The 12963-nt window shown below is 35.7% G+C and overlaps 1 protein-coding gene across 1 annotated transcript in view; it reads left to right on the forward strand.

Moving 5' to 3' along the window:
- ppil2 (peptidylprolyl isomerase (cyclophilin)-like 2) overlaps positions 1-12963 on the forward strand; it is a 54784-nt gene that overhangs the window by 2850 nt on the left and 38971 nt on the right. Inside the window, exons 4-11 of the mRNA XM_038273020.1 lie at positions 402-464; positions 840-891; positions 2599-2650; positions 4512-4603; positions 4971-5060; positions 5163-5238; positions 7040-7200; positions 12361-12436. Of these exons, the coding sequence (XP_038128948.1) occupies positions 402-464; positions 840-891; positions 2599-2650; positions 4512-4603; positions 4971-5060; positions 5163-5238; positions 7040-7200; positions 12361-12436 (662 nt within the window). The remainder of the gene's footprint in view (positions 1-401; positions 465-839; positions 892-2598; positions 2651-4511; positions 4604-4970; positions 5061-5162; positions 5239-7039; positions 7201-12360; positions 12437-12963) is intronic.

Here is a 12963-nt window from a genome sequence, read left to right on the forward strand (position 1 = left end):
GTTAAAATCTACAAGCCTTAGACAAATAGTTTGTCTAGAAAACATCTCCAACAGCAGAATGTGTCAGTTTTCCTTTTTTCCCATGTTGAGCGATGTCTGTTTTTATGACACATTGCTTCAGTTTCCCATTCTTGATGCTTTCATTACTTCCCTGCACCACATTGTTGTTTCCTTTGTAAGATCTTAACATGCTAGAAATAATAGACCCAGCTTTACAGCAGTGCATTAGCATATTTTAACTGCAGTCATTTGCTTTATTAGAGCTGCACAGGACTTTTTTTGTGTCTTTAAAGATGCAACATGTTTGGTACCATTTTTTTTTTTTTTGTATCATTCTTTGCTAATTTTTTTTCATTTAGCAAATGTTTGTTTGTTAAGGTTTTTTTTTCTTTTCTTTTCAGTTTGTCCTTGCAACCATTTGAGTATCCCGTCTGCACTGAGGAAGGCTTGGTGTTTGACCTGCTGTGAGTATCTTGTACTAATTGTAAATTCCATCAGGGGAAGATTTGTTGTTATTACATTAAAACCATGTAAGCATTTGAAGCAAATAATGATTTTAAAAAATGACATGATAATACTTAGATAGGTTTAGGATTTACATCTTGGGACTAAAGTAGCGATGCTAGAAAGCTGATTTTTGTTCCCTTTTAGGGTGAACGGCCCACTGATGACAAGTTTGCAACTTTCTGGAAGATAGAAAATACTTAATAATGATGATAATACTTTTTTTTAATCCCTTATTTTAAAGCTAAAGCTGCTTTTATAGTTAAACAGCCATCAATAATGCCATCTATCTCTGAATTAATTCAGATTTTCTGCTCTCTGTTCTCTTCTTATAGGAGCATTGTTCCTTGGATTAAGAAGTATGGAACCAATCCCATCACTGGAGAAGTAAGACATCACTAATTGTTTACGTCGTCTTAAAGTATATGATGAAATTACTTACCCAAGTATTTGGCATTCAGATGTGTATTCTAGTCCTCGAGGACCTGATTTAGTAAATAGATCATTAGCAGGCTCTCATTGAACTCCAGCCAACAAGGACTGGATTCTTCCACATCTGCACCTACAGTTTCTTACTTAAAGCTTAACCAGGAAGATATAAAACGGCTCTATTGTGCAAATATGCAAACGAACACAGCCATTTTTAGTCACCACCCATAATGGCTGGTATAATTGGAAACCCCTTACCTTTCCAACAAGGGGCTTGAGATCATTGTCTGACCATTTATGGACAAGTAGTCTGCTTGCGTAACACATGTGCCCTCGGTGCCTAAAACCTGCTCATCGAGCTGCAGGGAGAGAGGTTTTCTTTACACACAGCTTTTAGCTCTGTTTCGTAAATTTTTACTTACTATACTATAGTTATTCCTTTACTCTCATGATAATAAAATATCACAATGGTATGAAGAAGAAAATGTCAGATTTGGAGGCTTTTTGAAGGAAATTTGTCAGACCGAAATCATCAGAAAACAGCTGAATTTTGACCTGGAAGATGATCCAGTATGATCAGCTGTGTGATTAAGTTTTGCTTTCTCTTTCTGTTTACAGCATTTTACATAATGTTCCTACTATTTTAAAAATAGAGTAGCAAAAAAACCTTCAGCCTCTTTACAGCAATTATGATTCTGGTGCAGAGATGATGAAATTATACATAAAGATGCACATTCCGCTTTAATCGTATATTTTCAACTTATTGACATTACCTGTCTGCTATTTCAAAAAGTGAACATGTACATAGAGTAGAAAATAATACTGATCTGGTCATAAAAACATAGCAATGAGTCGTGTTTCCCACAGAACCTCTATTCACTGTAACTACTGTATGTGGAATTGATTTGGGCAAATTTATAAAACTTTTGTTATCCACACGTTACTAATACACACTACTGTTACAGCAGAACAACATACACTTTATTTTCTGGCTATATTTGTTGTATAGTTGGATATAAGTATCTTGTGATCAGAAAAAAAAATACTGTTTACATAATTTTCTACTCAATTTATTGATATAATGCTGTGTATAATGGTAACATTTAATAAAACACAGTGAGATCTTATGAAAAAACACCTTGATATGCAGAAATAGTTGTGGAAATCAGCACTTTTCTTTGGCCAGATTCCTTTTTATAAGGAAATAAATCTATTTGGATTCAACTGATTCAGTCCTTATTTGCTGCAGTCATTTTCCAGATGTGGTTCTATACAGTTTTAGGCTTCATCCGGAGTTTCAAAGGTGTTTTTATGGTGTTTTTTGTTGTTGTTTTTTTTAACATTTGGAGACGCTTGACAGTTATTTTTGCTCTGTTGGATCACCTATAAATCAGAAGTTATGACACAATGGTAGTTCCAATTTTTATTTATATATATATATATATATATATATATATATATATATATAGACCCATAGGTAATTAAACTTCCTCCTGTTAAAGGGTAAGTCTAGAAATCTGTTTAAATATGTAAAAAGTCATTAAGAACTGAATATTTAATGGAGTGTTTTACATGTTTCAAACCTGTATTATATGTATACTAAACTATCTGGAGCTCATTTATGGGATTCAAGACTGTTCTGTTTGTTTTTGTTTCTTTTTACAGAAACTGGAAGCAAAGGCCCTCATTAAACTGAACTTCGCCAAAAACAATGATGGTAAAATATTATTTTATTTGAATTCATGGCATAATGAAAGTTTTTTCTTTGATAGAAAAAAAAAAGCTTAACTTGACAGATCCAAAATCTCTAAACAGTAGTTTGATAAAAACTTAAAGCTACAGGAGTTCGTGTAGAGCCATATGAAATACGCTCACTGGCCACTTTATTAGGTACACCCGTCCAACTGCTCGTTAACACTTAATTTCTAAGCAGCCAATCAAATGGCGGCAACTCAGTGCATTTAGGCATGTAGACATGGTCAAGACAATCTCCTGCAGTTCAAACCGAGCATCAGTATGGGGAAGAAAGGTGATTTGAGGGACTTTGAACGTGGCATGATTGTTGGTGCCAGAAGAGCTGGTCTGAGTATTTCAGAAACTGCTGATCTACTGGGATTTTCACGCACAACCATCTCTAGGGTTTACAGAGAATGGTCCGAAAAAGAAAAAACATCCAGTGAGCGGCAGTTCTGTGGGCGGAAATGCCTTGTTGATGCCAGAGGTCAGAGGAGAATGGCCAGACTGGTTCGAGCTGACAGAAGGGCAACAGTGACTCAAATAACCACCCGTTACAACCAAGGTGGGCAGAAGAGCATCTCTAAACGCACAGTACGTCGAACTTTGAGGCAGATGGGCTACAGCAGCAGAAGACCACACCGGGTGCCACTCCTTTCAGCTAAGAACAGGAAACTGAGGCTACAATTTGCACAAGCTCATCGAAATTGGACAATAGAAGATTGGAAAAACGTTGCCTGGTCTGATGTGTCTCGATTTGTGCTGCGACATTCGGATGGTAGGGTCAGAATTTGGCGTCTACAACATGAAAGCATGGATCCATCCTGCCTTGTATCAACGGTTCAGGCTGGTGGTGGTGGTGTCATGGTGTGGGGAATATTTTCTTGGCATTCTTTGGGCCCCTTGGTACCAATTGAGCATCGTTGCAACGCCACAGCCTACCTGAGTATTGTTGCTGACCATGTCCATCCCTTTATGACCACAATGTACCCAACTTCTGATGGCTACTTTCAGAAGGATAATGCGCCATGTCATAAAGCTGGAATCATCTCAGACTGGTTTCTTGAACATGACAATGAGTTCACTGTACTCAAATGGCCTCCACAGTCACCAGATCTCAATCCAATAGAGCATCTTTGGGATGTGGTGGAACGGGAGATTCGCATCATGGATGTGCAGCCGACAAATCTGCAGCAACTGTGTGATGCCATCATGTCAATATGGACCAAACTCCCTGAGGAATGCTTCCAGCACCTTGTTGAATCTATGCCACGAAGAATTGAGGCAGTTCTGAAGGCAAAAAGGGGTCCAACCCGTTACTAGCATGGGGTACCTAATAAAGTGGCCGGTGAGTGTATGAATCTATATTAGTTGTCGTCTTCTCTGAATTCAATACATTTGTAAATTAACCGTTGATTAGCTCAAAATGTGTGATAACAGGATGAGTACGAAATAATGTGACAAATTAATTGAAACATTAATAGTTAAATATTCATATATTTGGCAAAACTGGGATTAAAGAAAAACATTTTTAAAAGTTAATAGAGTGACTCTTTGATGTGTGCCACTTCTGTGAGATCCCCTGTAGCTTTAGTGGATTCCCTTTATTTCAACATTGTCCAAATCAGTCCACATTCATCACTTTGGAAAAATGCTACTTATGAGTTGAAAACAGAGAAACTTATTTCCTTAAAGAGGTTTATTATGAGGTGTAAAGAAGGCAATGTAACACAGATTGTAAATTTTCACAAGTGTTAACTTCCACTGAAGATAAGCGATCTCTTTCACAGTAACTCTACCTTCAGCCAGCCATTGACTTGCTTTGTTGTTGGTTTTTGTTCCAGGGAAATACCACTGTCCAGTTCTGTACAACGTCTTCACAAATAACTCTCACATTGTCGCCAACAAGGTCACTGGAAATGTGTTTTCCTACGAGGTGGGTGACTTCCGCTGCAGCTGAAATACTTTTCTAATCCAAACTGATGTTATTAATCGATGAGGCTTTATTTTGATTTAAGCAGAACATCCCATATACAATGATCTTATCTCTAAATACTGCCGTATGTCACATTGTTTTGTGTTTCTAGAAATACACCTTTTTTTTTTTAAAACAAGCATTGCGTTTATACATTTCTTTGGGGGTTGGTCTATTAATGCAAAGTATTTGAAGTTAAGATGCATTTGATTTTAGTTAAAAATAAGCATTTAAAACAGAAACAAAAAATATAGAATTTTACTCAACAAATTGGGTTTTTCTCAAAGTTTTTTTTGTGTTTGTTTGACATCCTTCTGTTCATCCGCAGGCGGTTGAGCAGCTCAACATCAAGACAAAAAGTTATAAAGACCTGCTGACTGATGAACCCTTCACTAGAAAAGATATCATAATGCTTCAGGTAGTTTGTCTTTTAATGTTTCATATATTTACTTGGAGTTTTGGAAAGTTTTTCTTCTCAAATGCTTGTGAGATTTAAAGTTTTCTTTTTATTTCTTCACAGGATCCCACCAACCTGGATAAGTTCAATGTGTCCAACTTTTTTCATGTAAAGAACAACCTCAAAGTGCTGGATCCAGGTCAGTTACCAACAAGATGTTTTTCTTTTTTTTGTAGGGTAGTAGAGGTTGATGATAAGGACTCAGAAAATGAATAGAAAATTAGATCTATTTTCTATCATTTTCATTTTAAATAATAACTTCTTAAATATATTGATATAACGAGCTCAGAGGATTAAAAACTGAACTTTGAAGCTCTTCCCTTCACTATTTAAGTAGAGTCTATTCTACCTTGTCTGTAAATGCAATATTAGCACCTCTTGCAACAACCTGCTTCGCTCTTTACTGCCCTCAAAACCTGAAAAGCTGCTCCTGGACAATGACGAGCATATGGCAGTGACAGAAAATAACCCCCTCCATTTTATCGTCAGCGGTTTGTCTAAAATTTGGGTATTAAGTGTGGATATAAGCTATTAGAGACATGTTGGTTAACATTCAAGTACTAAACAAATATAACTTAAATTTTGAATGAAGTAGGAAAAACATTCTAAAAGATGATTCTTTTCATATTTCATGTTAATGAAAAAGCTTTAGTCTGTGTGCTTCTGCCATTCTGGCCAGGCGTCTCTCTAAAAAAGAACATTTTAAAGTCAGTGAGATCTGCCTGGATAAATGAAGTTACATACATTTGATTAAATACAAACATTTTCATCGTTGTTATAAATTAATGCCTTTTCTTTATTAAAGATGATAGTAAAAAATAAACCTGATTACGTATCGTTTGAAAATACTTTACTACACTATCCCTACCACAGAAAATGTAAATTCTCTATTAAACTGTGCCATGTGTTATTAAGCTTGTATCTAAAATAACATAGAACACCTGAAATCTAAAACAGTTTTCACAATGTTAAGTTAAATGAAAGGCCATTGCTTCCTGCATTTAAAGGCACGCCATGTAACTTTTGTCCACTAGTGGCGCTATAACTGTAACTGCCCGTATTTTGCTTCTACTAAACATAGAAATCAATAACAAATATAATTGTATACTCAGAGCAAAGTGTTAACTCACCATTCTAATAATAAAATTGAGAAAAGAGAATCGGTTTTACTTCCGACTTCTTCTTTTAGCCTGCTTCAATGAATAAACTCCTTTCCCTGATCGGCTCTTGTTTTTCCTGGCCCATGATCCCTTTCGTGCTTTCTCTTTTTAGTTTCCTCAGAAGGTTTAAACATCTTCCCTCCCTCAGCCATGACCAGTAGTGAAGCAGGCGGAAAACAACAGAGCAAGAGCCTTATCTCCATGACTATATAAGAGCTTCTGGCCATAAAGCGATACGTTCCTCCAGGTCATATTACCTGGCCAACGACAGCGTCATCTCCCAACTTACATAGTCGGTATTTCAAGAGGGGACCCCTGCTTTTAGCATTGATAGTTTCAAGCGCTGTATATTGGCCTGAGGAATCATTTAAAATAACTTGTATGCATCAGCTCTTTAGGTCACAAAGTCTTAGTATTAGTGAAAACTTCACAATATTTGATAAATGTTGATTTTTCTTTTTAGTTACCGTACCTTTCTGAGAGCAATCAGGTTGTTGTTTTTTTCTTCAGATTTAAATTTAGAATTTTTAAATTCAATTTGAAAACAATAATAATTTAACTTTTTAGCCAATAACCACACTTATTGCATCTTCTGCTGTGTCTGTTCAGGATGAATGTCTCCTCTGTTATGCTCAGGACTGTTTGAAGTTGAGGGATTTATGAGATAAACAAATGGGTTAAATAAAAAAAAAAAGAACTCTTAATTAAAAAAAAAACAAAAAAAAAAAACAAAGGTTTTTGATATGGTTAAACTCTGCTCTCGATTCTGTTACGGTTTAGATGAGGAAAAGGCCAAGCAGGATCCGGCGTACCACCTGAAGAGCACCAACCTAGAAACAAGAGAGACCCTGGCAGAACTGTACAAAGAATACAAGGGGGATCAACTCCTGGCCTCTACTATGAAGGAGCCTGAAGCCAAGAAGACTGACAAACTAAACGCTGTGAGTTAAGACAAAACACTTGGAAAACAAAGATGGTCAGGAAAATAAAACCAGAAATAAATGCAATTACTTCTCTTTACAAAAAAGAGCTTTCTATAAAGCAATATTTTGATCCATCCTTAAACATCCACTCATTTTCCCAAGAAAGATGTTTAACTCTAGTTTGCCAATTATTATCTTTTTTACACAAATTTTGCACCATATAAACAGAAGTTAAAAAGCAGAGAAAAATGATTGTATTGACTGAAGAATAAAGGTCAAAGGCATTTTGTGCAGCACTCTTCATTCCTGTGTCCACTTATGACTTCTCCTCATTAAGAAGAGTAAAAAGAATCTGTTATATTGCTTATGTTGAATAGCACTACAGCCTGTCTGGGCAGCTCTCTGACTGCTCATTATGCAGTGTCCTGTTAAGGAGTGAACACTGCTTCACACCAAGAGACTTTCAGGACAAACATGACCTTTTAGAGCAGACATGAGTTGTGATATTTCCCCAGAAGTGTGAAAAAACTTGCAGACTTCTGTTCAGGGTGTTTGCTTTCTGGCTGTTCATATCAGCTGTCATTTGAAAACAGATTATTGATGATAATATTAGGGCTGCAACAACGAATCGATAAAAGCGATAAAAATCTACTTTTAAAAGCGTTGGCAACGAATTTCATCATCGATTAGTTGTGTCGCGCGATTAATGCGTCATCCGCCGCCGACTGCAAATGAAGACTGCAAATGAAGCGCGCATGCGCCGGGATTGATCACAAGAATTAAAACAGCCTGCGCTTTGTAAAGCGAAAAAAGTCGTAACATGCAACTTTTGTAAAAACAAATGAACATGGCACAGAAGGACCACTGTTATGATGCAGCACCTGAAAAGAAAACACGTTGGAGCCTTCGATGGCAGTGAAGAGAGCTGATCAGCAGGGTGAGCGACCATGTTTGTTTGGTTTTAAAGTGGGGAAACGTAACGTTAGTTTCTCAGGTAGCTCATCTGATGCTTTCCTTACCGTGTTAGTAGGTTACAGACAGTGATAAGGTTGGCTACTTATTTTACTTTTAATTTCATTTGAATTAGCTTAAGCAGCGTTTATATTTTCTTTATAAATAAATTAACTTGCAACTTATGAGGGCAAGGCTTTTAAAGTTTAAATCTTCTGGCAAAGATAAAGTAAAGAAGATCCTGCAATTTATGGAAGTAAAACAGAATAAAATCAAGGAAGATCAGTAATATGTCAATTAATTATATGCCACATTCCCATGTAAATATCTGTCTTTGGAGGATGTGTTTTTTAGCACCCCTAGTTCTCTAATTTTTATTCCAAATACAATTTATAATTTGAATCACAGGGCTATTTTTATCTCTATGGTTAAGTATTTTCTCAAGTAGCAACTTGAACTGCTATACTTTCCTGTCTTAAAAGGCAGAACTCTTCTAGTCTAAAAAAACTAATTTGTTGAAATGGGGGGACCTATTGTTTGAGCCCCTTAGGGGCTTTTAAAAACAAAAATGTCTTTTTTTGGGCCTTATGAAACAAAGTACCCTATATTTTGTGGATGTACAGCTACATTTCTCATGTAAGTTTGCGTAGTTTTAACACAAACATTTATTTTTCATATTGCACCAGTACAGTTAATGAGCAACCTGTACTTGTGTGCTTGTTTGTTCTGTCTAAAATGTTTATTTTGGAATAAAGAGGTTAATATAAAAAATATTTTTTATCCGATTAATCGAAAAAATAATCGGCCGATTCATCGATTTTTAAAATAATCGTTAGTTGCAGCCCTAGATAATATAAACTTAGGGCTCTTGCCCTTAACGTTTAAGCATCATGGCTATGCTAAGTGCATCTGCACTCCAATGATGAGGCAAACGCTTAATGCATTCTTTCACTTCAGACTTTACTCTCAAATCGCATACATAGCGCTTACAGAGATATCTACAAGTAGAAATGACAGCGCAGCTTTTTTTCCTTTAATTTAAATGAGTGTGCATGATGTTAGTTGGTGTCCTTAAATGAGGAGTTTGTCTAATTGGACCAGCATCAAAGGGACTCGCGTCTTAATGGCTCCCTTGAACTCTTTTTTTTTTTTACAAGAAAATCGGATAAATTATGTAAATGAGAGAAATTTTATTACAAATTTGATGCGTGTTAAACTGCTCTTTATGGGTGCACAAAGAAATGTCACATTTCAGTGTAGTTTTCTTACTAAGGTGCTTTACAAAAAGAGTAGAAAATTAGCCCAATCAGACAGATTCAAAGTAAATTCAAATATAATCTGAGTTATCAGAGATTCAAGTTTGCTTTTCAAATTTGGGTTAAAGTTTCCTATCTAAACTGACGTGCAGCCTTTACTTGATGAACATGTCGCCACTGTGGACACCTTAGTTATACCTCTGGTAGAACCGGGCTGAGTGTTAATGGCTTTCATCAGTAGGGTTGGAGAATTCAGGAGTAGAGAGAACATATGGCATTAGTGGCTCCTCTAATAGAATATTTTTTTGGAGGAAAAACTGCAAAACAGGTGATAGATGGAAGTCTATAAGGTGGCTTTGGCCCTGGATGTTACTGTGACCCGTTAAATCAATTATGACATCACAAACAATTACGTTATATGAAATACTTTACACGTTGGGCTAAGAATTTGTCTCAGTGGGTGTAGCTGGTGAACTATACACTTTGATATATTAGTTTCTAATCTTTGAGCTAAATTTCGAGCAAGTTATTTTTAGGTTTCAGATTTTTTTTTTTATAATAGTGTTTGAACTATTTAACCAATTCCCCTGTGGAGCAGTGGGCTGCCATCGAGGGTTAAGGGTCTTGCTCAGACAGCCAGAGTGGCAGTCTGTGGGAGTGGGGATCGCACTCAGAATCTCAGGATTCCAAGCTCTATGCCCTAACCACTAGGCCGCCACTCCTCTGAATACCCTATCATGTAAAAACACACAAGGTTTTCCTTCTATATCAGCATTTAGCCAAGTATTTAAAGGCGACTGAGTGCTTTGTGGAAGCTATGGGTATTATCTTAATATTTCTTTACTGATTAACATTGTTGGGCTTCCTCAGAAAACAAAAGTAATGTTAAAATACACTTCTGTTGTACATTAAGATAAGATTTCAGATCAATTAAAATAAATGTAACATTAAATCATTAAATGATTTATTAATCTCATGATTTGTCTGCATTACCGCTAATCCATTCCTCTAGTATCCGTTTCCTACATGTTTTCAATGTGTTCCTGGTCCAACACTGCAGAATCGATGGGTGTATAAACCCCTTATTGAGTCATCAATTTCACCAGTGTCTTAAAAATGAGCTATTTGACTAAAGCCTTTTGAACAGGGGAGCCATCTTCACGCTATAGGACACTGATTTTTGAGAAATGGAGTTGGTCACCTGAGTTACTAACACGGTTAAATTTGGGTCTGTTTTACATCTAAATGTAAATTGTAGTTTTCTTCAAACTAAAGGTAAATGTAAACTTCTCATTCCATTATTTTACTATCTTAGTTTAGACATTTATTTAAAATACAGTGAAAATTTCACTGATTGTTGCAGCAAATTTACTTTTGCGGTTTTATCAAGACGTGTAATAATTACTTTGTGCACAAGAGGGCGCCAAACGCCTTGTTACACAGAGTAAACTAGCCAAGGAAGTAAATGCATTTAGTGACTGTAAAAAGAAACATAAGCAGTTACATAAAGGTGTGAGGTTGCATTGCATTTTCTGAAAAACGACGCACAGCATTTGAAATTAAATAAAAGGATTGTTATATGAAATATAGATATGAAATTGTAGACATTATCAGCTTTCCCTTACTGTTTTTTTTTTTTTTTTTTTTTTTAAACCAAAGGCTCTCTGCCTGGAGTGTTTATTTGAGGTGACTGTCTGATGGCTTCTGAGAAAGCGAGGATATAGGTCATAAAAAAAAAAACAAGGTGAAGCCTCAGCCTTCAGAAGAATTGGAGCAGAAGATTTCTAAACATAATCTGTAGTCTAGACTGAGCTTTTTCACATGCAATTATAACTTGAGGCTTTTATCTGTAGTGAGTTATCATGTTGATTTAGGCAACTTCTTCACTCCGAATCCACTGTTTGTTTAACAAATCCGATATAATCTGTGTAACTAGTGTTCACTCATTTTAAGCTAAAAAGAAACTATTTCTAGATGTTATTGAGGCTTAGAGTCTTAATTGTTCACGACCTGCAGCAGATTCTGTTATGTTTGTGGATAATTAGTGTTTTAGAGGACCAAGAAAGCTGTGTTTGAAGGAGATGCACTGGAGCGAATAAGACAACTATTCAAGATGCATGTCAAAGTTTTATTTTATTTTTTGCCTTATTACTTACTAATTAATTTTAGGAATTTTAGGCATCAGAAAAAAAAGAAAAAAGAAAAGCCCTTAAGGGTTTAACTTGCGAACATGTTTTGATTGTGTATGTCCATGGAGATAACTAAAGGGTCTCCTGTGCTGCTTGCCATTGATGGGGATCAGATTTATTTGTAAAATGCCCTTTTTATTTAGAAAACATATTTTATCTGCATCGCAACATTGGAAAGATGCATTTTACAGAATACCTTTAGTTAAATGGATTTCAGGAAAAAATAACTTGCTAACTTTAGAACCAACCATTGGTTTGGGCTGTTATGGATTGTAATGGATTGAAATTCATTTATTATACTGTGAATTTCAACGAAAATATTTAATAGTTATATTCCACTCAAGGGCTTGTGCAAGATCACTTAAAAAAAAGAAAATGCATGTAACTGCATGGCCTTTACACGAGTTAAAATGCTTCATAAGTTTATACGCAAATACTTTATACTCAAATTCTGGTTATATCTCATTTCCTTTTTTTAAACTTTATATAACCTTTTCCAACAGAGCTGGCATGTTAACAAAGTATGTGCCGATCGGAAAGTGTGGGATAATAGCAATGTCTGATATTGATTTTGCTGTTATGGCCAATGACTGATATCTAACCTATCAAGACTATAAAAAAATGCTGCAGTTGACATTTTAAAAAAAGATAACTTTTTTAAAAAGTAAGTGGAAGAAACATGATCAAAGTAAGAAAAATTGTGAAAATGTTGGTTTTAAAAAGTCCGGTTCAAAGTATAATTTAAAGGTTTTATACCAATGTTTTTCCATCCTCTCCTCTAGGCCCACTACTCGACCGGTAGAGTCTCTGCCTCCTTCACATCCACAGCCATGACTCCTGCGACAACACAAGAAGCAGGCAAGTCAAAACTTCTCCTAATAAGATTCTCTGCAGCAATAAAAACAAATCCTTTTGCTATTTCTTTGCTTTCCACTTTAATCATTCACAAGGACTGCTTAGTCATGTGTGATCTTTCTGCAACAAAGTGCAGCTTCATGCTCACAGAAATCTCATGCAACTTCAAGAGCTGTTCATTTAGTGTTTTCTCACCCTGTCAGTTGCTGAGCTGCTCCATGAAAGAGAGATCCACTGTTATGCAAGAGTGTAGTGGGCTCAGTACTCTTAAGAATAGTCTGTATTCTTTTTTTGTTACATACTTTAGTTTTCTTAAAAAAGACTGTTATTACAAAGGATAAGGAATAAAATGTGACGTTTAGGGACATAGTCTATTAAAAGTCATGAGCTCATGTCAGGTTTTTTTTTATTTAAATCAAAATGTAGAAATCCGGAATGAAATGTACACAGATTGAGGCATAAATACATTATAAAGGTCACTGGTCTCCTTTTAAATTAACCAGAAACCAAGAAGTAAAATTTGATTTCTA

The sequence above is a fragment of the Cyprinodon tularosa genome, unplaced genomic scaffold (assembly GCF_016077235.1).
Source record: "Cyprinodon tularosa strain WSP-4 unplaced genomic scaffold, ASM1607723v1 ctg850, whole genome shotgun sequence".
NCBI classification, from domain to species: Eukaryota; Metazoa; Chordata; class Actinopteri; order Cyprinodontiformes; family Cyprinodontidae; genus Cyprinodon; species Cyprinodon tularosa.